We start from the raw sequence: 23,291 nt of genomic DNA, 5'->3' as shown, positions 1-23,291 counted from the left end.
AGCAGCATGTGCGAGGCTGTTTATTGACGTTCTTCGGGCTTGCCGAGCATCGTGCGGAGGGCCGCGACGTCGTTGACCTGTGTCTCGTAGTTGTCGGCGACAATGTGGCCGACGTAGGCGCCGATGCCGATGAAGGCGACGTGTTCCCACGGGTCTAGACAAAGGATGAGCCTCTAGCTTCTTCGATATAGACGTACGGCGCATGTAGGGGACCTTCTGCAGCGCGTTCGAGAGCAGCTTGGTGTTGAGGCCCATGGCCGCGCCGAAGACCGCGCCGATCAGCGTCATCTCGTCAATACGTTTTGAAGTGGCGTCTGCTCCACACAACAACAGGCCCGATTTTTGACCAATCACACGCGGCGAAATCACCAGCGGCCAGCAGGATCATATTGCGCGCTTGCCAAAGCCGCGGCAACGCGCGCCGCGTACTAGTGGTAAGTACGCATGCAGGAAGGTGTAGGAATATAGCTCGCAAGAGGCGGACCGAGCGTCAAGCAGCGTCGTGTTGACGGCAAAGGCAAGTGCAATCTCAAGTGCAACCTCAAAAATCGAAAATTTGAGTTTCGACGAAGCCGCACTGAGGGTCTTTTACCCGTGCAAACACAAAACAGGACGACGACGCTCATAACACTTAGTCGATCGATGGTTTAAATAACGTGTAGCTGCTAGATGGTCATGTGCCGGACGTGGCGGGTTTGGAGGTCGCCGTTCTCAATATCCAAGAGCACCGAGTCGGGCGACAGCATCGGTTGGGGCGGCGTCTCCTGGCGCGTCTTGCGAAACGCCCAGAAAATGACGATGATGCCAGCCATCTATCCACCACCCGTTGTGGGTTCGATCCTAAGGAAAGCAAGGTTACCTGCGCTGCGTGAAAGTACGGGAACTGCAGCTGCATCTTGCATTCGTTGCCGGTTGCGCAGTCCCATTCCTTTTGCATGACGCAATGGTCTTGGACAAAAAGCACGAGCTGATAGATCTACGGCCACGCTCAGGACATGTTCATAGGATCAAATTGATGCTGCAAGTACCTGGAGCCCAATCACGACGATCGAAACGGCTTGGAGGAAGCAGAGCATCTTCAAGATGCGCGACGACTTGCCCGGGAGCTTGGACGCGGCGTCAATGCCTTCCTTCGTGTCCAAGTCCATCGGCAGCGTACTCGCCGTGTCGTCGTGGCTCTCGCTCTTGACGACGGGCGGCTTGGTGAGGTCGTGAAGCGCTTGGCGGGCGGCGACGCGGCGCCGAGCGACTTCGAGCGTGGCCTCCTGGGCTCTTCGAATCTCCTTGAGACGCCGATGGATCTGAATGCCAAAGACAAGCCCCATGGACGCAATGATCCAGAGCAGAAACGGGGCCATCGAGAACTGAATGAGCGTGTGCACCGAGTGGTAGACGTCGTTGCTGATGCAATAGACGGAGACGGGTACGATGCCAACAAAGATGACCCACGTGAACATGAAGCCAAGGATTCGGAATGCCTGGATCGGGTACTCGAAGTGGGCGAGGTTCTTGGGCGTGACAACGACGCGGGCCCAGAGCGACACGGCGAGGATCCTACAAGATGCGGTATGAGATCGTATTGTAGCACGACAAAGGCGTACAATACGCTGTAGATGCATGCAGTGCATGTGTCCGAGATCATGGTCACGGCCACGTACGAGAGGATGCCCATGTAGCCCCATGGGTCGATCGCGCGCGCGACGAACGTGACCGACGCCAGCACGAGCAGCCAGTACGTGACCCTTTGGATCCCCGAGCCCGCGGTGCGCTGGTTGGTCGCAGACGTGGATGACGACGACGAAGATGAGGCCATGGCGCCGCGGGGCCGCTGCAGCACCTGGTACTTGCCGCCGACGCGGCTGATCGCGCGGAGCTTTGCGAGGCAGAAGGCGAGCATGATGACGCCATAGACCAGGCACGCGATGCGGAAGAGATCGTAGTTGTCTTGGCTCAAGGACGCATACGTCGCGTTGCACGGCCCGCCCGGCGCGGCCATGATGTAGCCGAACTCGCAGAAGCTCTTGCTCTCGGACGAGGCCATCGTCGCACTGGGCCTCTCCTCTGGTTGATGCTAGCGTCTGAGACACCCGAATACAGTGGCGAAGGTCGCGCACCTGATTGGCCAAAAAGGTGTCTCTACAGTCCGGCTCGTTGATTGGATAACAGAAATTGAGCATGGGTTTGCATGGGTTATCGAGTTGCAAGAGTCTTTGCGACGCCGGCGAGGCCAGGGCAGTTCTGCGCTAGAGCTGCACGCGCCCAGTTGACACCGACCCGACTTGGCATCCAATGCACTGCCGTCGAGACTGCCAACATTGTCTACATGTCATGTGCCGACTAGGAATAAGCAGTTGAAGAACTACATAGCGGACGAGCACGTGGTTTTCGAATTTACAGCTTGTGGCTCCAACAAACGCTGGCAACCAGACTTCGACCGCCCTAAATGGCTCGTGCAGTCGGACGCAACGTGTCTGCTTGGCAAGATGGCTACAATGCATGACCAAGCAGATCGACGCCGGTGCACAATCTTGAGATAGGATATGCGAGGATATCAAAGGAAAGAGGTACGAAGTGCTGCTGGCTTCCCCGATTGCGAGGCAGGCGAGATTCATCCAGGAGACCGCGGCTCATGGAAGCTAGGTGGGCACTGCGACAAGCAAGACGCATTCGCTGCCTGCGCATGTACTGCCGTTGATGTGCACTGCCATAATAGCTGCCATATTTAGAGCCGCGTTTACACCTCGGCACTTTTGGCCAATGTTCCGGTTTGTGGCGGGCGCCTGTTGGTGCGAACCCGCTGGGGAACGCGCAATCTATCGGATCTGGTATACTAGTATTGACAGGCTTTGAAGGAGGTTTTCACACTGCGAATCGCTCCAACATGTCCTTCCACAAGCCGTCGAAGCAACGATAGAATAATGGTGAGCAGAGTACAACAAGTGCAAAGTGGTTGTGTCAAAATGCAAAGTCCGTTACTCGCATAGGTGGAATACAGTAAACATTGTGCACTGGATCTCTCGTCCACAGCACCAACTACAACTTGCGTTTTGCACTCTCCAATAGACAACTTGTGGTGGACTATATACCTTCAGCCGTTGCTATCCTGCTCGAGCTATACACAGGTGTACAGCAAACACCAGGCGCTTTTGGACGGCGTGGCCTCGTACACTAGTTCTATTCATGTTGTTCTTATGCGTCCGTGAGCTGGGAGACCCAGCCCTTTGTCTGCTTGGCGTACGCGGCTTCGTAGCTCGCTAGCACGGATGGTGGTGCCTTGTACTCGAGCGCAGCGTCCAAGAAGGCACCAAACCCGATCGTCGATTGCGGCTGGGACGTAAAGAGCCGTTTGACCTAGTCGGACCATGCACACTTAGAAGGTAGTGATCGGCCGCGAGGCCCCACCTTTCCGGGGCGTGTGAGCGCTTCCAGCGCATCCCACTCGTGCCGCACGGCGCAGTGCACGAGCGCGGCGTACAGAATGCGGTTGGCGTCAATGTCGTAGGCTGCCTGGAGGCTTCGCACGCGCGGCGCGTCCCAGACGTAGAGTCCGTTCTGGTCGTCGTTCTACAAGAGCCGTCAGGTTCCGATCGAGAAGGTTCAACACATACCGTCGACGATGAGCCATCGGGGTACATCATCGTGTAGCGCAGAAACTGAGCGATCGTCATCGCCAGCACGCAAGGGCGCGGGAAGCGCAGCCAGATCGGGTCGAACGTCGTCCGCTGAATGTTGGCTTCGAATGCACCGAGCCACTCGGCCTGGTCTGTCTTGGTCCACGCATCAAAGAGGATCGTCGGCACACCGCGGATGAGCACTTCGATGCAGTATTGTCGTTGGAGCTGCTTGGCACGCGTGCTCGAGTCGTGCACGGCTGGCCGGACGCTCACGGTTTGGTCCAAGACGAGCTTGCCGCGCGGTTTCTTGTCCAAGAACGGGTTGGTCGACGCTTCCATCTTGTCGGTGTCGTGCTTGAAGTAGCAAAAATGATGGCCATCCAGCACGAAGAAGCGCTTGTGCCAATTGAGACCGGCGGCGCCTTTGGACGATCGCTTGTCGCAGTAGCCAGCCTTGGCCATCGCCGGTGGCGCCGCGCGCTGGTCCCGCGCCTCGGTTTGCTGCAAAAGCTGCTGAAAGGCAATGTGCTGCCGCAGTTGGGCTTGGAGCCAGGACGTGCTCGCCGTGGTGGCAAAGAGGTCGGTTGCCTCGTCGACCCAAGCGCTGGCGCGCTGCGCATCAGGCTCTGCGAGCACCAAGCGCGTGACTTCGGCTGCCAGCTCGCTGATGCGCCCGACGCTTTTGAAGAGCGCAATGAGCGGGTAGTCGCGCAGCGACACAAAGATGGTGCTCTACACGAGGCGACTGAGCCGCCTGCAACGACGATAAGGTCGTACATCGTACCTGGTGGCTGCGCTGTTGCTGGCGCAAGTGGTTGGCCCAGTGGTCGAGCGCGAAAAGGTGCTTGGGTAGACACAGCTCAGCGTGGAAGAGCATCTCCGACATGGTGTGCGACAGGAAGAGGAGGACGTCCATGACGACGGGCGAGCTGCGCGTAATGCAAGCATGCGTGAGGAGCGTCTGCTTGAACTTGAGCGCCGCGAACTCGGGCAGGCCAAAGAGCGACCTATAGTTGAACTTGGGCCCGAGGCCCATGTGGCTCAACAAGAGCTGCTGCACGGCGGCGTTGGCACTCGCGATCGCCATCCGCGCGACTCGAACAAGATTGCGATCTGTTGCAATCTGGTCTGTCTCCAACAGGGTTCGGCAGATGCCGAAAAATAGGTGCCAGCCAAATTTCTACGCCAGCAGAGAAAAACGTCGACGCGCGCTCATGTCGATGCGTCGACGTGTGCGAATCGGATGTGGCAGAATCAGCAGGACTCCGACTGCAACGCTCATGCCTGCAGGTGAAGCTGCAGGTGACTGTGTGGAGGAGCCATCTTTCTTGCAACGAAGCCGAGCCGAATCCGCTCTGCTATTTTCGGCACGCTGGCGAATGATTATGATTACGATGGCAGTCGACCAATCACCTTGGGCCATTTGGGATTTGGGGTCGAGATGGACTGGGCTGCTGCGGTGCTGGCCGCGCTCGTCTCGGCGGCCGTCGCCTTGCGCTACCTGTCGTGGAAGAGCCATAGCTTTGTGGAGACCATCCTCGCGCACCGTGCGCACAGTGACAAGGCGGCGGCGTCGCGGCCCGACGTGCTCCTCGTGATTGCCCACCCGGACGACGAAAGCATGTTCTTCGTGCCGATCCTGCTTCGCCTGCGCCCGCACGTCCACTGGCACCTTCTCTGCCTCTCATCTGGTACGCTCATCCGACGCGATGCTTGCGACTCATGCAATATGCAGGCAACTACGATGGGCTCGGCGCGATCCGCACCAAGGAACTCGCGGCTTGCTGGCACGAGCTCGGAATGGACGCGGCCACGCTCACCGTCCTTGAAGACGCTCGGTTCCAGGTACTACGACCAGGCTCACGACATGCGCACGAACCTTGGATGTCGATAGGATGGCATGAAATCGATCTGGACGCCAGCGGACGTGGCGACCGCGACGCTCGCGTTTGTGGCCAAACACAAGATCGACACGGTATCTCCCATCTTATTTTCTTCGCTCTGTACGGAACGAGCGTCCTAGATGGTGACCTTTGACGACTATGGCGTGTCGGGCCATCCGAACCACATTTCCGTGCATAACGGCGTCAAGCATGCGCTAGCAACGTCGCCGCTGCCTCTGCATGCGTATGCTCTCGACAGCGTCCGCCTCTGGCACAAGTACCTTGGGCCTCTGGACGCGATCTGGACGTCGCCGTCGCGTACCGCGGTCGTCGCGGTTGCGCCGTGGGTCAACTATGCGGCGATGGCCAAGCACACGAGCCAATTTGTGTGGTTTCGACGGCTCTTTGTCGTCTTTTCGCGGTATACGTTCCTCAACACGTTTACGCCACTGCATGCGCCGACCAAAAAGACGCTGTAAGCCAGATACACTGGAATATACAGTATCTTTTGCGACTTCCTCTCCAATTGCCCGTGGGAGTGACATGGTCGTCGTTGGCAGTGCTTCGTCGCACGGTCCTCATTGGCACTATCACACAGACAGTCAAGGGTAGTATGTACAGTACTTGTGGAGAGTGCGCCGAGCGAGGTGCGAACTCCAGCGGCGCGAACTCGGATGTTGGTCAAGTTGCGTGTTTCTAGCTCCGCTTGTTCTGACGTGGGGGTTCTTGCCGCAACGCCATTTTTCCGGATCATGGCCGACAACGAGGCGCTCGTGTACAGCGGGTCGGTCTACGCGTTCGCCTTTGACGCAGCGACGCAGGCGCACAAGCCGCTAAGCGAGTCGCCGCTGGGCGTCGCGCTCTTGGCGTCGCCGGCGATGGCCTACCGCCTCCTCTGCTACAACGCGGCGCGGGACGAGGTGCTCTCGACGCCACTTACGGACGTCCACGCCAAATTTACGGTCCAGCAAGACCACTATGTTAGCTTTTACGACGATAGCACCAACTACTCGATGCGCTTCAAGGACGACGCCGCCGTGCACGCCTTTGTGACGGCCATCGCGGCCATCAAGGCGCACCTCTCGTTCTTGGACCCGTCGCTGCCGTTCGAAGACGTTGTCGTTGGCGACGGCTACGGCGTGCAGATGGGCGACATTGTGGGCATCGCGATCGACGCATGGCAGACAACAAGCGCCGACGCGAGCCCCGCCGACTTGCTTTCGTCGACGCCGATCGTCCATGCGCCGGTGACCGAGCTCCAGAAACTGCGCCTTGGCGACACGAGCACCGAGAGCATCCCCGGCCTCTCGAAAGCGCTTGTTGGCATGCAAAAGGGCGGACGACGCTTCATTTACCTCCCCATGTCGACGTCGCCCAAGACGCTAATCCTCGCGCACATCGAACTGCTGAAAATCAAAAAGGAGAAGAGAGGCCACGTGACGCCGCCGTCCGAGCCGACCGCGGCGCCTGTCGCAGAGCCCACGGACGAGCGCCACGGTGACCTCGTGAACCGCATGGCGCTCCTCTCACGTATGGGCAGCAGCCAAGGCGCGGTGCTCCTCCCGCAACTGAGCTCGTCCGTCGCGCCGATTTCGCGCCGTAGCTCGTTGGATGCACCGACGCCATCGGCCGAACCGTCGTCGCGCGTCCAGACGCCACTGGTTCTGGCCATGGCACCGCCAGAGGCCGCTCCGACACCGGTGCCTCTGCGCACACCGACAATGACACCAACACCGACACCGACATCGACGCCGAGCCCGCAACTCGACGCACTCATGCGCGAGAAGGAAACCTTGCTTAAGGAGCAAGCCGCCTTGGCTAAAATGCGTCAAGAGTGGGAAGACGCGGCCCGACAGCCGGCACCGACGCCAGCCCCGGCACCGGCGCCCGTCCGGTCGTCGCCCGTGACGCCGCCGCGGCAACCGACGTCGGACCCGGTCGTGCGGGCGTCGACCATGTACGCGCCGCTCTCGATGCACGCGCCGCCGTCGTCGGCGTTTTTTGAACCGACGCCGTTCCTCTCGTCGTTTACGCCGGCGCCAGCACCCGTGTACACGCCGACAACGGCCACATATGCGTCCACGCCGCCGTTCACGCCTCCGTATGCAGCGGCGCCGGTGGCCGCCAACAGCGCCGAGCTCGATGCGAGCATCCAGCGGGTGGCGCGAACTACGCTGTCGATGGAAGGCATGCTTCTCGATTTGCAGTCCAAGATGGACCGTCTCTTGGCGCACCGGGCGTCGCCATCCACGACATCAAGCTATTACCGGCGCGACACGTCATCGTCGTCGTCGTCGTACGGCAACACGTCGCTGCTCAAGAGCATGGAGAAGGTCCTGAGCCAGAACGAAGAATACCAGCATGAAATCAGCGCGCTCTCTCAGCAGCTGCAAGACGTGACGTACCGCTCAAACCAACTCCAGGACGACCTCGACCGCGCGCACAATGACAACCAGCGCATGCAGCAGCAGTCGTCGTCGCAAGCCCGCATCTCGTCCGAGCTCCAGAACCTCCAAGCGGCGCTCGACCACGCCAAGCAGCGCAGCGCGCAGGTCGAAGCAGACCTGTCGCGCGCACTTGCCCGCGCCGACGACGAGCGCAACCGCCGCCTCGCGGCCGACGACCAAGTGCAGCACCTCACGCGCGCGATGCAGACACAATCTCAAACGTCGGCCGACGCGGCATTGCACGAGCGCCAGCTAGAAGAGGCGCGGAGCGTCGCTATGGCGTCCCAGAAAAAGTGGGCCGACGAAAAGCAAGCACTGCTCGCGCGCCTGGCATCGATCGAAGAGGCCAAAGCGAGTCGCGAAGCGCAGCTGCAGGAAGCGGCCGCCGCCGCCACGGAAGCGGCCGAGCGCACGCGCACGCAAATGCAAGCCGAGCGCGAGAGCCACAACCGGGACGCGGCCGAGGCCATGCAGCATTTGAACGAACTCGTGGCGGCCGGTGACGACAGCCGCAAGAAGCACGCGGCGCTGGAAGCTCAATTGCGCGCAGCGGAAGAGCGCGCCGACGACGCGCGGGCGAAAGCGGCGGCCGCGACCACCGACGTCTTCAAGGAGCTCATGAACGACATTTACTTTGCGTGCCAAGACGCCTTCGAAGAAGACGGCGAGTTTACCGGCAAGGAAGTCGCGATTACGATTCGAAAGATCCTCAAGCAGCAGACGGCAACTGTGCTCTCCAAGCTCGAGACCTCACAGTAATCCCAGAACGGGTTGCTACAACCGGAGCCACAAGATATTCGCTTATGCAGTATGTGTGTTGCGATTTCCGTGGTGCACAGGGAGCGATATTGGTACTCTTTAAGCGACCGTTTCGTTTGGAGAACATGCGCGGAACAGTGCCCACACACCGACGGTCGATGGGGTATTGCCGTCGTCAGAGGTTCAACGACGATGGCAGGCAACCCCGAATGCACCAGAGTCCGACAACCCTTGGCCAGGTGCTATTGGCTAGTATACGCAAAGCAACGCGTCCATTCTAGTGAGCAAAAGGCTACAAAATCACTTCTTAGCGGTACGTGGTCTGGCGAGCTTGCATCGTATGCAGTAGCGCGAGCATCTCGTTCATCTTGGCTTGCATCACCGCCATGTCCTTCTTCAAATCGGTGAGGCTTTCGGCCGCAGACGGTCCATCGAGGCAAAACTCGGGCTCGTCGGATGCCATATCCGAGCTCTCTTCTTGCAAGAGGAGGGCGGCGTCCGAGTCGTCGTTGGCGGAAACCACGCGAAGGCCTTGGGTCATTTCACTCCGGAGAACACACTCGGCGAAGCTCACGAGCGCCTCGAGCTTGGCGGAATCGAGACCGCCGTCGACGGTCTTGGCCATCATGGCAATGAGCACGTTCAGCAACATGACGATCACAATGGTGGCGTGACTCAAGAGCAAGACATACCCGACCACATATTGCGTCGTGTCTTCTAGCGTCTCGAACGGCTCCAAGTCGATCTCGCCGAGCATGACGAGGTACGTGGTGACGGAGCTCTTGACGACCGAGTCGTACATGTGGGCGGCGGCCGAGCCCTGGAAGAGGGCGTAGTAGGCACACGCATATGCGCACTGGAACGGCAGGTACAGCGCGAGAAAGTTGAAGACGTCACCGAGCATGTTGCGCATCATGGGGATCAAATACCCGGCGGTCGCATGCACTTCGAGGTACTGGAGGCCGAGGACCCAGAGCAGTAGCGTGAGGACCGTCCCAACCACGAGTCGAAAGTGGTCCGAGGTGGGCGCAAAGCACTCGTGCAGCACATACACGAGCAGGAGCATGAACGTGGGCAGTTGGACCTTGTTGAAGTGCGAGTCAAAGTACTTGGCTTCGTTTGCGCCGAGGAGCATGCTCACAAACTGCATGACGATCGCGATCGGGCAGTAGATGCAGTAGTAGAGCGCGCGATCGACACGCGGGTGCGAGAGGAGCCACGGGGTGTCGAGGCCCGACCGGCGGTTGTGCGAAGCGACCTCGGCAAACATCTCGTGGAGTTCAAAGCGCAGGAAGTACACGCCCATAGCACCGAGCACGAGGTTGTTGGCCCACACAAAGTAGCACCACGGGATCGAGCGCTGGAGAAGGCCCATAAAGAGGTTGAGAAATGCGAGGGCGCCGCCAAGAACGGCCGCCGTCATGACGGCCCAGAGGATCCGCTTCGTGTACCGGAAGAGATGCAGCATGACGAGCGTGACGCCAATCGCCGTCGCAATGTTGAGCCAAATGAGCAGCTGCAGCGCATACTTGGGCGAAACGACGTTGCGGTCCATGATGACCGAGAGCGTCATCGTCATGAGCAAGAGCAGGTAGAGGAGGAGCTGCTCCATGTAGTTGGCGAGGCCAAAGTTCTAGCACGCACGACCCATCTAAGATGTGGGAGATGCAAGGATGATGGAGCGAGTACCTTCCACTTCATCAAGACGACCTTGCGCATGCTCGGGTGCTCGAGCAGCTGCTTGGCATCGCTCGTCTCGCCGCGACGGACGTTGGGATGCAAGATGTGGAAAAGCGGCGTCTGGTTCACGTCGGCGTCCGAGCCAATGCCATTGTAGACGCGCGCCAGCTAGCGAAGCGAGTACGATGAGCGGCCACGCATCCTGTCGATGCCATCTCTACCTCGTCGGCCTTGCCATGGCACTTGTTGAGCTCCTTGACCGCAATCTCGAGGTCGTTCTCGGTGATGGCGCGCTGGAAGGCGCCGACGGAGAAGTGCTCGACGTCGCCATCCTCGAGCGACGGCGTTGCCTTGGGCTCGACCTTCATCGGGCTCGGGAACCGCTGCATCGCAAATTGCACACTGTCAAAAGATTTGCATTGCGTTTTTGTGGCCGTCAACAGGTTAAAGTAGGTTCAAGGGGCATCGAGCGTTTTATTAAAAAGGGCGGCCGCCTTCTCAAGCACACGCACTGCTGCATGCAAAAGGCTTGAATCAGGGGTTGTTAGTACTCGATGCAGTGGCTTGTCTTGGGCTCACGGTGTGAAGCTCGCGAAAGCTCGTTCGATCCATGGTCCGAGTCTTGCAGTTGGACGTCGCAGCTGACCAGTTGTCGTTAGGTTGTATTCAAAAGAATTGATGGATGTCACCGGCGGACAAGGCGCCAGCATCCGTGTTGTGTGCAGCTGGTGAGGCATTGCCAGCTTGGGCACCGCAAAGCTGGGAACCCTCGAATGGCGTAGTGGTGGCTTTAGCGCGTTGGCACCATATGCATGTTTAAACGCGTTAAATATCTTGCACAAGAAGGGTGTTCTCGAGGATACTTTCGAAGGCCAAAAGATCGCGAAGGTTGCAAGTACCTCGATCGCCCTTGCTACCTGGATACCTGCAGCTCACCCGCAGAAGCTTGGCAGTAGCGGCTATCCAGGCGGCTAGTACCCAGCTACCCCAGCTTGCTACCTCGACCGCCCATGCCGGCCGCCAGCAGCAGTGCGTCATGCTCCAGCTGCATGCGTGAGCCGATTACAGCGCATATGCAGCCAGCATTTAGAAACGATGACGGGGTGAAGCACGTATCTTACTCTACGATCAAGCTACGGGTGGCTCATGGTTTTGAGGAGCTGCAGCATCTCTTGCATGTCACGGCGCATCTCGGCGAGCTCGTCCTTGAGGCCGGCAACTTCCGCCGTGAGCTCCTCGACGAGTTCGTCGCTCGACTTGTCGTCGGGTTTGAAGCCGAGGCCGTCGTCTTCCACGTCGTCGCTCAAGTCTTTGGACGAGGCGGCTTCGAGGTACATGGGCGCATCGCCCACAACGACGAGCGGTTCGAGCTCTGTGAGCTTGCGCTTGGGCAGCGCATTCTCGGGTAGCGGCATGAGGCCCGTCGTCTTCTCACTGCGCAAGATGCACTCGGCGAAGCTCACGAGGGCCTCGCGCTTGGCCTTCTCCATGCCGCCGTCGACGCTTTTGGTCATCATGGCAACGAGCACGTTGAGGAGCATGACGATCACGAGCGTCGCGTGCGTCAGCAGCAGCGTGTAGCCCAATACATACTGCGTCGCGTCGGTGAGCTCGTCAAACGGACCGGTCTCGATCTGCCCGAGCATGACGAGGAACGTGGTCACAAAGCTCTTGGGAATCGTGTCGTAGCCCTCCGCGTTTTCGTGGTCTTGGAAGAGGAGGTAGTACGCAAACGCATAGGCGCACTGGAACGGAACGTAGAAGGCCATGAAGCGGTACACGTCATGCAGCATGCGCTTCATCATCGGGATCAAGTAGCCGGCCGTGCCATGCACCTCGAGGTACTGCACACTCAGCGCCCACGTGAGGAAGGTCAGGCCAATGCCGACGCACAGCCGCGCGTCGGCCTTGAAGGGCATTATGAGCTCGGCGACCGCGTACACGACGAGTACGATGAATGTTGGCAGCTGCACCTTGTTGAAGTCGGACTGGTAATAGTTGGCTTCAACGTGCCCGAGCAGCATAAGGAGGAACTGCGCGATGACCATGAAGGGCGCAAAGACGACGTAGTACAAGAGCTTCTTGAGACGCGGCGAAAGCGACTCGATGCCGCAGTCAAACTCGCGGTGCCTCTCGCTGAGCTCGCCAAACATCTCGTTGAGCTCAAAGCGGAGAAAGTAGATGCCGACGATCGCCAAAAGCACGTTGTTGACGTACACAAACGCTGGCCAGGCGACATGGGCGTGCAGGAACGGGCTCAGCACCGTGCGTGTGAAGAGCCACTCGAGCAAAATGAGGCCTGTGACGCACGTCCACCACAAGGCGCGGTACGCGTACTTGAAGAAGAAGAAGGTCGCGACCAGCGCGGTGATGAGGCCGAGCCCAATGTAGAGCCACACCGAGAGCTGCGCGGGAAACGCGTCGTCGTCGCTCACGTCCATCGAGACGGACAGCGTCAGCGTCATGAGCAGCAAGAGATACATGAGCGCTTGCTCCATGTACATGCGCATCCCGAATATCTAGGTCGAGAGATAAGCCGAGGCAAGAAGAAGAATGGCATACCTTCCACTTGAGCATGATGACCTTGCGCATGACCGGGTGCTCGAGAAGCTGCTTGGCTTCGTCTCGGTTCTTGTATTGCGGGCTCTGGAGGACGAGAAAGAGCGGTGTCTCGTTCAAGCCCGTTTCGCCCAAAACGCCGTAGACTTGACGCAGCTACTCGCAAAGATAGCATAGTCATATGAGTGAGACGACGATCGCCATGCGCAGTGGAGTCAACCTCGTGCTCGTTGTCGATGCACTTGTCGAGCTCGGCCGTTGCGACCGCGAGGCGCAGCTTTTTGCCCGTGATCGCCTTCTCAAAGACCGTCGCGTTGAACGCATTCTTGTTGACGGGTGTCGCCGACGGTGTCGCCATCCTGGCTGCAAAGGCGAAATGACCCAAATCGGCCTGTCCGGCGCAGCTGCGTGTTATAACATCCACAAAGCTGTTATGATATGTGTTAGACGTGTCACTGGCACGACGAGTAGCTATCACCTGGCCATTGACAGCCGTCCGTTGGATGCTTCCGTGGCCGTCCGTTTGTGGTTGGATTGCGTTGAGCCTCTCTGATTGTACTAAAGCTATAAGAATATGCGAATTGCAATTACGCAAAGGAGAGCAGGTGCATATGCAAAGGCCCACGTGAACTACGCCAGCAACACTAATTTCTGATTCGAAAACTTTACGCTGTGGCACGAGGCGCGATGTTCAAGTGGAGCATAATGTCCTGCAGCATAGCCTCGAGACGTGCGTTATGCTTCTCGGATTCATCCAGACGCTTGCAAAGCGTGGCCACGTCATCTGGGAGCGTCGTAAAATCGGCCTTGTTTTGCTCGGCATCGTCCACCTCGACTATTTCTGCGCCACCGTGGGAACCATGCAGCAGATGACGCGTTTCTTCGGCCGCCAAAGCTGCGCACGGATCTTGCTCGGGCATCGGGCGAAGCCCGTAGACCTTCTCGTTCCGGAGGATGCACTCGGCGAAACTCACGCGGACCTCGAGCTTGGCCTTCTCCATGACCTTGTCCATCGACTTGTTGAGCATCGCAATGAGGACGTTGAGGAGCATGACAATCACAAGCGTCGCGTGCGTCAGGAGGAGCGTGTAGCCCAGTACATATGGGCCCGGCGCCGGGAGGTTCTCGAACGGTTCGAGTTCGATCTGGCCGAGCATGACGAGGAACGTGGTCACAAAGCTGTGGGCGATGGTCGCGTAGGCGTCGACGCCGCGGCCTTCAAACAAGAGGTAGTAAGAAATCGCATACGCGCACTGGAACGGGAGGTAGAAGGCCATGAACTTGACGACGTCGTTGAGCATGAACGTCATGAGCGAGATGAGGTACCCGGCCGTGCCGTGGATCTCGAGGTACTGGATACTGGTCGACCATGCCGCGAACGTGATGATGATGCCAAAGTACAAGCGGACGTCGTCACCGCACGGGTAAAAGGTCTCGGTGATGACAAAGACGAGGATCGCGACGAAGGTCGGGAGCTGGACCTTGTTGAAGAACGAGTTGAAGTAGTGCGACGCGTTGCGGCCGAAAAAGCTGAGGAAAAAATCGATGGTGGCTTCGAGAGCAATCTCAACGACGTGGAGATGTTGTGTGTCACGCTTCTTGACGATCTCGCCGTAGAGCTCACTGATCTCAAAGCGGATAAAGAAGAGCGCCGTGGGCGTTAGCACGACGTTGTTGCAGCGCACGAACCAAATCCAGTTGACGTGCGCAGCGATGGAATCGGCGCAGAAATTGAGCGCAAGGAGCACGAGACCGATGACGCCGATGGTCTTGACGGCCCAGAGCTTGCGGTTCGCGTAGTGAAAGTAACTGGTTGCGATAAGCCCAAGCACAAGGGCGACGCCGACGTTGAGCCAAACGAGCAGCTGCGTGTGGAAGGTGGGCGACTCGCCATCGCCGAGGTCCATCGTCACGGAAAGCGTCAGCGTCATCAGCAGCAAGAGGTAGAGCATGATCTGTTGCAAGTTCATGCAGCAGGCAAAAGTCTACAACGAGATGAGTTGCGAAAACAAGACGAGACTCCTACCTGCCACTTGATCGCTAGGACACGTCCCATCACCTTGTGGTTGAGGAGCTCCTTGGACTCCACCTGGGGCAGGATCGAGAAAAGGACGGTGTCCTTTACCGCGTCGCCGGTGTTGCCGTACACCTCGCGCAGCTATTCAATTTCGTCGACGCATGAGAGCGGTCGCGCAGAGAAGAGAGGATCGTTTGGCGTACCAAGGCATAATGAAACCCGCGGTTCGGATTCTGGTCGTCGCCGCGCTGGAGCTTGTCGTCGGCGATGACACACTTGTTGAGCTCTTTGGTCGCCTTGCGCACGAAGCCTTGCGCGGCGTAGGACTTCAGCTTGTGGAGATCAAACTCTTGGTGTGGTGCGCCGGGAATGGCTTGGCTCATGCTCGTCGCTAAAGGAAAAGTGACTCCAACGTTAGGATGTCGCTCTTCACAATCGTGTCCAGGAAATGATCGCAGATGAACTTATCAACTTCATGGCAGCCACACAAAGCTGAACAGCAACAGTTGCACCACCACCTTGTCTACGTTTCTACGATTTAATGGTCTGAAGCAGCAGTGAGTGAATTTTACTCTATCCAGGTAGTATATATACAATAGCTTTATCCCTTTGGTCTACATCTATCGGTTTCAGCTTGTAAAACATGTGTGTCACGCCCGTTTCAAAAACAACAGTGTATCAACTCGACCAGTCGCAATTTATCGAGTCACCACTTGGCGGGCACCGTATTGTATTGCACACGAGGGCTCGTCCTAAAGTGAAATAATACGTAGTTGTTCAGTAGGATTGCAGAATACTCGCAGTGGCGGCATAGACCGTGACTTGAATCTCAGTCGACTGGTCCGTGGATAATAACCAAGGAGGATGTTCGACGGCTGCTGAAACGATACTCAAACATTGGCCAAAGTCCAGCAAGTGTGGTCCAATAAAGGCATCCTCGTGCGCACCAGTCGCCATGTTGACTGCGGCTACCGGTCCAGTCATTCTAGTATTGATTCACGATCTACCATGTAGGTAGTGGAAGGCTTTCAAAATACGCAAAGTGATAAATTGGGGTCGAATAAGATTACGATCCAGATTTCGCACACGACCTCTTGCCGCGAGAACTGATATCTTTGCGAGCTCCTGGTGGACGCAATACTGGACCTAGAACCCACATCAATCAATCCAACATGTTGGCGTTGAAATCATAAAAGCAAAAACTCACTCACAGACGACTTGGCATACGTAGCTTGTACGCCTGAATGCGTGGGAGCTGGCACCAGCCCTTGGTCGTCGGGAGCAAGCTGCGCATGGAGAGATTTATCCCAGTGTAGTTTGTATTCATGCCCCAATAGAACTCATGTTTCATGGCGACTTGTCCTTTTTCCATGTCTGCACCAATGTCACCAATTGCTCGAGCGTGGCTTGCGACGCGGCGTGCATTGCGCGCGCGTCTGCGAGCTCAGAGCGCATTGACGCGACGTGGTCGTGCAGCGACGGACCTTCTTCGATCGCAATTGCAACGTACGTCTCGCTGTCGACGCGCAAAAGCAAAAGGCGACGCTCGTCCTCGACCGAGATAGCTTCAAGCCGGGCGAGCCCCGCAGCTTTTTCGCTCCTGAGCACACACTCGGCCAGACTCACAAGCGCCTCCTGCTGCGCCAGCGGCTGGTCGATCACCGAGACCATCGTCGCCACGAGCATATTGCCCAGCAAAAGCAGCACGATCGTGGCATGCGTTAGCAGCAGAGCATAGCCGAGCGTCGAGCCAAGGCGCTCAAACGGCCCGTAATCAAAGTGGCCAAAGAGCACCAGGTACGTCGACCGGCTCGAGGCTGCAAATGAGCTGTACGCGGGTTCGTTCGAATGCTGGAAGAGCTGCGTGTAGCTCAGCGTCAAGCCAATGTGGCACGGCACGTAGAGGACAAGAATCGCGAGCACTTGGCGCAGCATGCGCTTGAGGAGGTGGACATAGACGCCAAGGACCGCGTGGACTTCAAAATACTGCAGCGAGAGCACCCAGAGGACGAGCTGGAGCGAGAGACTCAGCGAACGCAGATGCGTGCCTTGCAGCGCACAGCCCGCGACGACGCAAGTGGCCACAAACGCCGGCAGCTGCAACTTGTTGAAATCCGAGGCCGCAAAATACTTGGCGTCGCTCGCGCCGCAGAGCAACAACGCAAATTGCACGACGACCGAGAGAGGGCAAAAAATCGCATAGTAGAGAACCTTCTTGAGCATCGGGCTCGCGCAGCCCAAGTCGAGTTCGCGGTTGGTCGGATCGACTTCAGCAAACATCTCGTTAAGCTCAAAGATGGCAAAATAGAGCGCCGAGAAAAGCAGCACGAGGTGCGTCATGGTGGCAAGTGCGGCGCGGGAGGCGTGGGCCTCAAGCACCGGCGGGAGCGTGACGATGACGAGAGCGACGACAAACGCAGTCGCGAGTGCAAAGCAGTGCCGCGTGGGATAGCGCAAGCCTCGGCACGCCACGTAGACGAGCCCCAGTGCAATCTCGAGGGCGATGAACGTCGGTGCGCACGACTCGGTGGTCGTGAGCCCCATCGAGAGCAGCAAGAGCATGTACATGACGAGTTGTTCGGAGTACCGCCGAAGGCCAAAGTTCTAGTCGATAGTCAGCATCCCGACTCGTAGAAAATACGAGTAGAAAATAGTACGCACCTGCCACTTCATCGCAATCACTTGTCGGAGCACTGGGTGCTGCAAGAGCTGCGTAGGAAGCAGCTTGCGCTGGACGCGCGGGTCGGCGTCGAGGATATAGAAGAGCGGCGTGTGGCTCACGTCATCGTCGAGGCCGTTGTAGACTTCAAACACCTAGTCATAACTCTTGGTACACAGGCGAAATGTCGTCGCGCGTCCAGACCTGGCGTGGCTGGACGAGGCATTTGTTGAGCTCGGCGATCGCGGCCGTCAAGTCAAAGTCGCGCTGGAGGCTGCGCCGGAACGCTTCGTGCGAGAAGACGTCGGTCATCGGGCGAGGATTGAAAAGTGCGTCGCCCTGTCTTCGAAATGGACGCTCCAGCTGCCAATGGCTGGGTACGTTCAACGAGTGCAGGCATCTACAGTACCGGAAGCGACACCGTTGCCGCGTGTCTGGGCCACGACGTGATATGCCTCAACAAGTTGTATGCAAGAGTCCATAAAAAGGACTCTTCGAATTAGTTGGTTTGCGAGAGCCAAAGCAAAGTGTATTCACTCCCTAACATTAGTAGAGCAAAGCCTGCATGTGGGCCATACTGTACCGTGTAAGTTGAGTTCGAGGCCGCTGCTTCTGTCCGACAACACCTCTGCGAGCGTCACCTTGTGGCTAAACCCTTGGCGCTTGAGTGTGCGCAGCAGCTGTTCGAGTTATGATGGACGTCTTTCGACGATCGGCGTCAAGCACTGCCGTGGCCTTCAACCGGTCCATTTTTATACATATATTTTAAACTATATCATTATTTGTATTGGAACAATTTTATTTACGTGGAGCTCTCTCCGAGCGCCACGTCATGGACGTGTGCGGATTGTTGACGAAATGGCACGCAAACAACGTTATAACATCATTGAGAAGTGCGTTACGAGCTCGAACACGTTGTTATATTTCAATACAAACCGTTTTAACAGAAGATACGTTGTTCTAACATGACGTTGCCTTTTCTGCGGCACGGTGTGTTCTTTCGTATGGACAGATCACCTTGGTCGAACGACTGCACACGTCGCCATGCCGCCATCGCCCGCAAAGGCCTTTGACCTACACCTCTTCAGCGCTGCGCTCAAGGCCGGTAAGCTCGAGAAGGCCAAGGCGGAGCTGACCAAGTGCATTGGGCACGAAGCCGAGGTACTATAGCATGCATCTTCCATGTTGTGCCATGCTCGCGCCTAGATCCGGCAAGTGTACGGCGAGACGCAGCTTCGATCGACGCCGCTCTACCGTATCCTCGAGGGCCCGCTCACCGGAAGTCGCGAGGAGGCCAAGGCCCTTCTCGAGCACGCAGTCATGCGCACTGTGATTCAAATGAAGTGGGAGGTACGCTTGCTTTGCTCGCCTCGCGCTGACGTGTCGGCTAGGCGTTTGGCATGCGCATGTATCTCGAGCAGCTCCTCATGTACGGTGTGCTCTTGCTCTCGATGACGCTCTCCGTGGCGACGAGCTACGCGCGACGCCCAACCGATCCGTTTCCCGTCAATATGGGCCGTCGCGATGTTATCACTGCTGCTGAGTCTTCTCGCGTGCCGCTTCTTTACGTATCGTCGCAAGGAGCTCTGGTGTTTTGTCACGACCAGCGTCTGCGCCGTCGTTGCCGGCGGCCTCTACGCCAACACCGCGGCGGTCGAAGCGGTCGCGGATTATGCGGCCTTTGTCTCTTGCAACCATGTGACGCTGCTTCTCTCGGGCGCGTACTTCTTGCTCTTTGAGCTCGCCGAGCTCTTTGGGGAGGTACCGGCCGAGTCACGCGTGGTGCACGTCGCCAGTTGGCCGCTTTGGCTTCAGCATGGCGCCTACTGGGCGTGCGTAGCTCCTTTTGACGTACTGAGTCAGTTTGCATTGATGCTCCTCGGACGCAGCGAAGCAACGTACTACAGCTCGTTCTTTAATGCGCTGCAGATGCCCACGTTCTTTGTCGTCACGGGCTATGCGATCGGCCAGCTCGTCGCGACGCCCGATGCTGGCAACGTCCCTCAGCTTGTGCTTGGAACGGTCTTGACCTTTCTTCTCTGGGCCCTCAGCGTCCAGTACCTCGAGGTCCACGGCACGGCTGGGTTTTTGATTCCGATGATGCGCGCAATGCTTCTCGACGTATCTCGTTTTCTCGCATTTTACCTTCCGTTTCAATTCGCCTTTGGCTTTGCCTACTACCTCCTCTTCCAGAGCATGACCGAGATCTCGGCGTACGACTCGCTCCCCAAGAGCTTTCTGCAAACGTTCCTGGTGCTACTGCAACAGTTTGATGCGTCGAACTTTGCGAAGCTGCCAACGACGAGCGCGGTCCTGCTTGGCTACACGCTCTTGCTCACCCACGCGACGCTCGTGATGGTCATGCTTCTCAACGTCCTCATCGCCATGATGACAAAAAGCGTCGAGGCTCGCATGGAGAAGGCCAAGCGAGAGGCCCTCGTGAGCTTCGCCGCGTGCGTCTTGCGCAGTGAGAAGACGCAAGGGCTTTTACCACTGCCAGTGCGCGCCGACATCGAGCTGCAGGAGGTCGCACCGCTCATCGAGTCGAGCCGCGGCCTCTACATGGGCGACGACGACGACGACGACGACGTGGATTTGGACCATGGCCAAAGCCTCGTCTTTGGCGCTGCCGAAGAGAGCCGCCTCGGGTTTCGACCGGACGAGCTCTCGTCCGACGAGCGGCTCGCGATGCTCACGGACCAGGTCGCGCGCCTCGAGGCCACAGTTGCATCGTTAGTCCAGCTGCTTGGCGCCAAGAGCGCCATGTAATTGTGGTTAGTAGTAGCACATCTTCTCGAATGCGTAGCTGTTTTTGCGGCATGTCGTTGCAAGTAACTACACTGGAATCCAGACAGCTCCAACTGGATGTTGCAATACTTCTCAATCTCGAGCGAAAAGGATACGACACGTGAAGACATTCAACGACAGCTTCAACGACGCATCTGATCCCTAGCCCTTGTAGAGCTAGGCATTATGAAACCAGTATATATATATGAACGTGTTTCGCGTTATCTTCATAATTACACAAAGACTTCGCATACGTAGAGACTAGCAATCTCCTTCTTCTTCATTCGCTCGCCGGTCCGTGGCTGCGCAGGCGGCGGCGCGGGGGCTCGTCTGGCTCTTCTGTCGTCGCCCTACGACGCTTGTGGCCGCGGGTGAGGCCCGTGACGACACGGTCGGTCAAATCTTTCCAGGCGTCGCGGTCAACCAGTATACGCGCGTAAAAGCATGGTACCTTTCATCGATCGCATTTACGAAAATGGTCTTATCTACCACGATGACAACCTTGACGCTTGGCTTTGCCTACAAGCTCTTGTCGGCGGCCAAGGACGCGTACGACACCACGCTCTGTCATTTGCTCGACACTGTTCAGACGATTCTGACGCTGCAAACAGCAGTCGCCACCAGAGACACGCAATTGCCGACCTCACTACGCAAGTCACAGCCCTCCGCGAAGCTGCTGTGGCCATCGCAACGCCGGCTAATCGTCAACAAGAGCACGAAATGGAGATGGCAGCGGCGGATGCAGCCGCCAAATACGTTCAGATCCAGCTATTTCAGAGCAAACGAGTCTTCGCTGCGTGTACCCAAGAGGCCGCCATCGCCCAAAAAGCACTGCGCGACGCGCCTGCCGAGCGTGACGCGTTGGCTGCCTCGAACTAACTACTCGCCTTCAACCAACAAGTAGTGACGACGCGCGTGGCAGCACTTGACGCCACATCGGCGACCGCTGACGAGCGTGAGCGCGTGGATGCTAGCCAGACAATACACGAGCCCAGCGCAGATCGGTCGATCTCGCTCCACACGACACGTATACAAGTGGCGAGAGGGAATGTCGTGCCTCCAGCGGCAGAGTCGTGGCGTCGATCAAAATTCAAAAACTCACACGAGCACAGGATTGGCTGAAATCGGGCCAATGGCATCGACACTGCCACAATCGAGCAGCAAAGTGCAAATGGCGACCGTGCTGGCGATGCCGGACGTCGGCACGACCCAAGTGGAAGACATGGTGACCGACGTCTTCGATATGGTCGCGGTGAGCAGTTTTGTCGCTTCGAGCCTGCGCACAGACCCCGTTCTGCGAATCCTACTCTGTCTCTACGTTCTTCTCGTGGTCGTCGTCGGTGTCCCGCTCGTGCTTCTGCCAGGTACTACACTTCGACGACTGTCCTGTTCTAGCTGCCACTTATGTGCAAAGTTCTCGTATGTCTCAAGGCCGACGGCGTGCTCACGGCGTCATGGACCGCAACGCTGACGCCGCTTTGGATCACGGACGTTGTGCTGCTGCTTCTAGTGCTTGTCATCACGGATTCCTCGCCTTCGTCGCCAACCACAGATGATACGACCAGCGACGACGCCACCGTCGTTCTTGACGCTAGCATCGAGGTGAAGGCCAATAGCAGCCACGGTACCGATGACGAGGCCGCTGCCCCGAGCGACGAGGATGACAACGCCAGTGACAAAAAAGCCACCGAACTGGTCATTAGCACCGAGATGGGCGCAAGTCCCAGCGACGATACGGCCGTCGACGCCAGCAATGACGACGATGCGAGCGACGCTGACACGGCCTCCAAGCCCTTTCTATCAAGGTACATCACCGAGACATCTGTCGTTCAGCTCCAACACCTTGTGAGTAGGGGCACGCTCTACAGCACGATGGGCTTGGTCGTCTTTCACATTCTCGTGGCCCTGCGCCTCGACGACGTCATTCGATGGCCGTGGACGGTGCTCTTGGCGTCGCTTCTCGCCGCGGATATGTGCAGCGACTGGTTTGCCGTGAGCATCGCCTTCACGCTCCAGTATGCGCTCGTGCTACTTCGACTGGACGGGCTCCTCGGCTTTGGCTGGGGCTATGTCTTTATACCCACATGGCTGCTACTAGGCCTTGTGCTGGCCGGTCTTGTACGTCATCTTTTGACCGATTTCCGTCATGGACGTGTCTGTGTAGGGGTTTCTGATGTTTCTTCTGCTCGATGATAACGACACGTCATCGTCCAACTTGCTGGCGTGTGGCGGCCTCACCTTGCTGATTGTTTGCGTCGGCGCGCCCGTCGCGTTGTTGGCGCTGCTCACGCGGCAACTGGACGCGGATCCTGGGTACTCGGCCCTTGTGATTGGCTTGCCCTACTTTGGCGCCATGGCACTTTTGATTGCCGTCGTACGACAGTTGGAATGTTGGACTATACCATTTCTCACCGGTGCATATGTAGGGTGCGGTCATTGTCCTCTTTTACGTTGAAGACGACGCTGAAGTAGAAGCTGTTTGAAACGAGGGATTTCGAAAGATCGCTCTCGTCCCAGAGCTGACGTCGTTGTGCTTAAGAACAGGCCATCGAGCGTCGAGCCTGAGCGCCACGAAGAGTCCGACCCCGCGATGCGTACTATACTCGTTGGATTAGAATCACAAAACAAAACAACGTTGCTGCCTCAGGCTTGACGCGCTAGTCGTGGGTGACTTGGTATTACTAGCGACACAGCATGGTTGTTGTCTTGTACGGTACCGTATGCCGAGGCGGTTGTCGACGTTAATTTCTTGTACGCCTGGAGAACTGGCGTAGTGCGCATTCTACGGCCAAAAAGAAGCAACAACACAGCATGATTGGAGTCGATTGAGCGTCATCGACGTACGAGAAGAACGACGCTTGTGTACAGAAGGGATCAGGGCACACA

General features: G+C 57.7%; 11 protein-coding genes across 12 annotated transcripts; 4 read left to right on the top strand and 7 right to left on the bottom strand.

Annotated features, from left to right (window-relative positions):
* Window positions 1–20: 20 nt before the first annotated feature.
* SDRG_13741 (hypothetical protein) lies at window positions 21–288 on the bottom strand (the record flags this gene model as incomplete). Its single annotated transcript, XM_008619839.1, has 2 exons — window positions 21–154; window positions 198–288. The coding sequence occupies 2 exons, from the start codon at window positions 286–288 to the stop codon at window positions 21–23; spliced, it is 225 nt and encodes a 74-aa protein (XP_008618061.1).
* A 333-nt stretch (window positions 289–621) lies between these two features.
* Window positions 622–2,041, bottom strand: SDRG_13740 (hypothetical protein; the record flags this gene model as incomplete). The annotated part of the gene is made up of 4 exons (XM_008619838.1): window positions 622–812; window positions 860–976; window positions 1,029–1,554; window positions 1,602–2,041. 4 exons carry the CDS (start codon window positions 2,039–2,041, stop codon window positions 666–668), a joined length of 1,230 nt encoding a protein of 409 aa, XP_008618060.1. The 3' UTR covers window positions 622–665.
* A 909-nt stretch (window positions 2,042–2,950) lies between these two features.
* SDRG_13739 lies at window positions 2,951–4,791 on the bottom strand. Of its 2 annotated transcripts, XM_008619837.1 has the most exons (5): window positions 4,399–4,716; window positions 3,609–4,346; window positions 3,403–3,564; window positions 3,087–3,351; window positions 3,012–3,033 (listed from the first exon to the last, which is right to left on the bottom strand). In XM_008619837.1, the coding sequence occupies exons 1-4, from the start codon at window positions 4,699–4,701 to the stop codon at window positions 3,190–3,192; spliced, it is 1,365 nt and encodes a 454-aa protein (XP_008618059.1). In that variant the 5' UTR covers window positions 4,702–4,716; the 3' UTR covers window positions 3,012–3,033; window positions 3,087–3,189. The 2 variants fall into 2 exon arrangements, with proteins under 2 accessions (XP_008618058.1, XP_008618059.1); XM_008619836.1 differs by having other exon boundaries at window positions 2,951–3,351; window positions 4,399–4,791.
* Window positions 4,792–4,829: 38 nt separating this feature from the next.
* SDRG_13738 (hypothetical protein) lies at window positions 4,830–6,016 on the top strand. The gene is made up of 4 exons (XM_008619835.1): window positions 4,830–5,305; window positions 5,350–5,459; window positions 5,509–5,589; window positions 5,638–6,016. The coding sequence occupies exons 1-4, from the start codon at window positions 5,056–5,058 to the stop codon at window positions 5,974–5,976; spliced, it is 780 nt and encodes a 259-aa protein (XP_008618057.1). The 5' UTR covers window positions 4,830–5,055; the 3' UTR covers window positions 5,977–6,016.
* A 205-nt stretch (window positions 6,017–6,221) lies between these two features.
* On the top strand, window positions 6,222–8,824 carry SDRG_13737 (hypothetical protein). Its single transcript, XM_008619834.1, has one exon. The coding sequence runs from the start codon at window positions 6,250–6,252 to the stop codon at window positions 8,701–8,703; it is 2,454 nt and encodes an 817-aa protein (XP_008618056.1). The 5' UTR covers window positions 6,222–6,249; the 3' UTR covers window positions 8,704–8,824.
* Window positions 8,825–8,952: 128 nt separating this feature from the next.
* On the bottom strand, window positions 8,953–10,777 carry SDRG_13736 (hypothetical protein). The gene is made up of 3 exons (XM_008619833.1): window positions 10,605–10,777; window positions 10,393–10,551; window positions 8,953–10,336 (listed from the first exon to the last, which is right to left on the bottom strand). Exons 1-3 carry the CDS (start codon window positions 10,770–10,772, stop codon window positions 9,011–9,013), a joined length of 1,653 nt encoding a protein of 550 aa, XP_008618055.1. The 5' UTR covers window positions 10,773–10,777; the 3' UTR covers window positions 8,953–9,010.
* A 669-nt stretch (window positions 10,778–11,446) lies between these two features.
* SDRG_13735 (hypothetical protein) lies at window positions 11,447–13,332 on the bottom strand. The gene is made up of 3 exons (XM_008619832.1): window positions 13,163–13,332; window positions 12,946–13,098; window positions 11,447–12,902 (listed from the first exon to the last, which is right to left on the bottom strand). The coding sequence occupies exons 1-3, from the start codon at window positions 13,298–13,300 to the stop codon at window positions 11,517–11,519; spliced, it is 1,677 nt and encodes a 558-aa protein (XP_008618054.1). The 5' UTR covers window positions 13,301–13,332; the 3' UTR covers window positions 11,447–11,516.
* A 169-nt stretch (window positions 13,333–13,501) lies between these two features.
* Window positions 13,502–15,348, bottom strand: SDRG_13734 (hypothetical protein). Its single transcript, XM_008619831.1, has 3 exons — window positions 15,163–15,348; window positions 14,969–15,100; window positions 13,502–14,927 (listed from the first exon to the last, which is right to left on the bottom strand). The coding sequence occupies exons 1-3, from the start codon at window positions 15,340–15,342 to the stop codon at window positions 13,608–13,610; spliced, it is 1,632 nt and encodes a 543-aa protein (XP_008618053.1). The 5' UTR covers window positions 15,343–15,348; the 3' UTR covers window positions 13,502–13,607.
* A 916-nt stretch (window positions 15,349–16,264) lies between these two features.
* Window positions 16,265–17,994, bottom strand: SDRG_13733 (hypothetical protein). Its single transcript, XM_008619830.1, has 3 exons — window positions 17,823–17,994; window positions 17,621–17,773; window positions 16,265–17,563 (listed from the first exon to the last, which is right to left on the bottom strand). Exons 1-3 carry the CDS (start codon window positions 17,928–17,930, stop codon window positions 16,307–16,309), a joined length of 1,518 nt encoding a protein of 505 aa, XP_008618052.1. The 5' UTR covers window positions 17,931–17,994; the 3' UTR covers window positions 16,265–16,306.
* Window positions 17,995–18,625: 631 nt separating this feature from the next.
* On the top strand, window positions 18,626–20,435 carry SDRG_13732 (hypothetical protein). The gene is made up of 3 exons (XM_008619829.1): window positions 18,626–18,779; window positions 18,825–18,968; window positions 19,010–20,435. Exon 3 carries the CDS (start codon window positions 19,143–19,145, stop codon window positions 20,385–20,387), a length of 1,245 nt encoding a protein of 414 aa, XP_008618051.1. The 5' UTR covers window positions 18,626–18,779; window positions 18,825–18,968; window positions 19,010–19,142; the 3' UTR covers window positions 20,388–20,435.
* A 1,109-nt stretch (window positions 20,436–21,544) lies between these two features.
* Window positions 21,545–23,065, top strand: SDRG_13731 (hypothetical protein). Its single transcript, XM_008619828.1, has 5 exons — window positions 21,545–21,769; window positions 21,820–22,210; window positions 22,259–22,523; window positions 22,570–22,779; window positions 22,832–23,065. Exons 1-5 carry the CDS (start codon window positions 21,577–21,579, stop codon window positions 22,886–22,888), a joined length of 1,116 nt encoding a protein of 371 aa, XP_008618050.1. The 5' UTR covers window positions 21,545–21,576; the 3' UTR covers window positions 22,889–23,065.
* Window positions 23,066–23,291: the final 226 nt, after the last annotated feature.

The sequence above is a fragment of the Saprolegnia diclina genome, assembly GCF_000281045.1.
Source record: "Saprolegnia diclina VS20 unplaced genomic scaffold supercont1.63, whole genome shotgun sequence".
Lineage (NCBI taxonomy): Eukaryota > Oomycota > Saprolegniomycetes > Saprolegniales > Saprolegniaceae > Saprolegnia > Saprolegnia diclina.
This window is presented reverse-complemented; position numbering and strand designations above follow the sequence as displayed.

Bases quoted from the DNA above. Each gene is read 5' to 3' on its own strand.
- SDRG_13739 (XM_008619836.1), bottom strand. From the start codon at position 4,701: ATGGCGATCGCGAGTGCCAACGCCGCCGTGCAGCAGCTCTTGTTGAGC. The intron at 4,347-4,398 runs GTACGATGTACG...CGCCTCGTGTAG, and splicing joins AGCAACAGCGCAGCCACCAG to AGCACCATCTTTGTGTCGCT. The intron at 3,352-3,402 runs GTGGGGCCTCGC...TGGTCCGACTAG, and splicing joins CGCTCACACGCCCCGGAAAG to GTCAAACGGCTCTTTACGTC.
- SDRG_13738 (XM_008619835.1), top strand. From the start codon at position 5,056: ATGGACTGGGCTGCTGCGGTGCTGGCCGCGCTCGTCTCGGCGGCCGTC. The intron at 5,460-5,508 runs GTACTACGACCA...GGATGTCGATAG, and splicing joins TTGAAGACGCTCGGTTCCAG to GATGGCATGAAATCGATCTG. The intron at 5,590-5,637 runs GTATCTCCCATC...CGAGCGTCCTAG, and splicing joins CCAAACACAAGATCGACACG to ATGGTGACCTTTGACGACTA.
- SDRG_13737 (XM_008619834.1), top strand. From the start codon at position 6,250: ATGGCCGACAACGAGGCGCTCGTGTACAGCGGGTCGGTCTACGCGTTC.
- SDRG_13736 (XM_008619833.1), bottom strand. From the start codon at position 10,772: ATGCAGCGGTTCCCGAGCCCGATGAAGGTCGAGCCCAAGGCAACGCCG. The intron at 10,552-10,604 runs GTAGAGATGGCA...TCGCTTCGCTAG, and splicing joins GCCATGGCAAGGCCGACGAG to CTGGCGCGCGTCTACAATGG. The intron at 10,337-10,392 runs GTACTCGCTCCA...CGTGCGTGCTAG, and splicing joins TCGTCTTGATGAAGTGGAAG to AACTTTGGCCTCGCCAACTA.
- SDRG_13735 (XM_008619832.1), bottom strand. From the start codon at position 13,300: ATGGCGACACCGTCGGCGACACCCGTCAACAAGAATGCGTTCAACGCG. The intron at 13,099-13,162 runs GTTGACTCCACT...CTTTGCGAGTAG, and splicing joins GCATCGACAACGAGCACGAG to CTGCGTCAAGTCTACGGCGT. The intron at 12,903-12,945 runs GTATGCCATTCT...CTCTCGACCTAG, and splicing joins TCATCATGCTCAAGTGGAAG to ATATTCGGGATGCGCATGTA.
- SDRG_13734 (XM_008619831.1), bottom strand. From the start codon at position 15,342: ATGAGCCAAGCCATTCCCGGCGCACCACACCAAGAGTTTGATCTCCAC. The intron at 15,101-15,162 runs GTACGCCAAACG...GAAATTGAATAG, and splicing joins GCGGGTTTCATTATGCCTTG to CTGCGCGAGGTGTACGGCAA. The intron at 14,928-14,968 runs GTAGGAGTCTCG...ATCTCGTTGTAG, and splicing joins TCCTAGCGATCAAGTGGCAG to ACTTTTGCCTGCTGCATGAA.
- SDRG_13733 (XM_008619830.1), bottom strand. From the start codon at position 17,930: ATGACCGACGTCTTCTCGCACGAAGCGTTCCGGCGCAGCCTCCAGCGC. The intron at 17,774-17,822 runs GTCTGGACGCGC...AGTTATGACTAG, and splicing joins GCCTCGTCCAGCCACGCCAG to GTGTTTGAAGTCTACAACGG. The intron at 17,564-17,620 runs GTGCGTACTATT...ACTATCGACTAG, and splicing joins TGATTGCGATGAAGTGGCAG to AACTTTGGCCTTCGGCGGTA.
- SDRG_13732 (XM_008619829.1), top strand. From the start codon at position 19,143: ATGTTATCACTGCTGCTGAGTCTTCTCGCGTGCCGCTTCTTTACGTAT.
- SDRG_13731 (XM_008619828.1), top strand. From the start codon at position 21,577: ATGGCGACCGTGCTGGCGATGCCGGACGTCGGCACGACCCAAGTGGAA. The intron at 21,770-21,819 runs GTACTACACTTC...TTATGTGCAAAG, and splicing joins CCCGCTCGTGCTTCTGCCAG to TTCTCGTATGTCTCAAGGCC. The intron at 22,211-22,258 runs GTACATCACCGA...CCTTGTGAGTAG, and splicing joins TCCAAGCCCTTTCTATCAAG to GGGCACGCTCTACAGCACGA.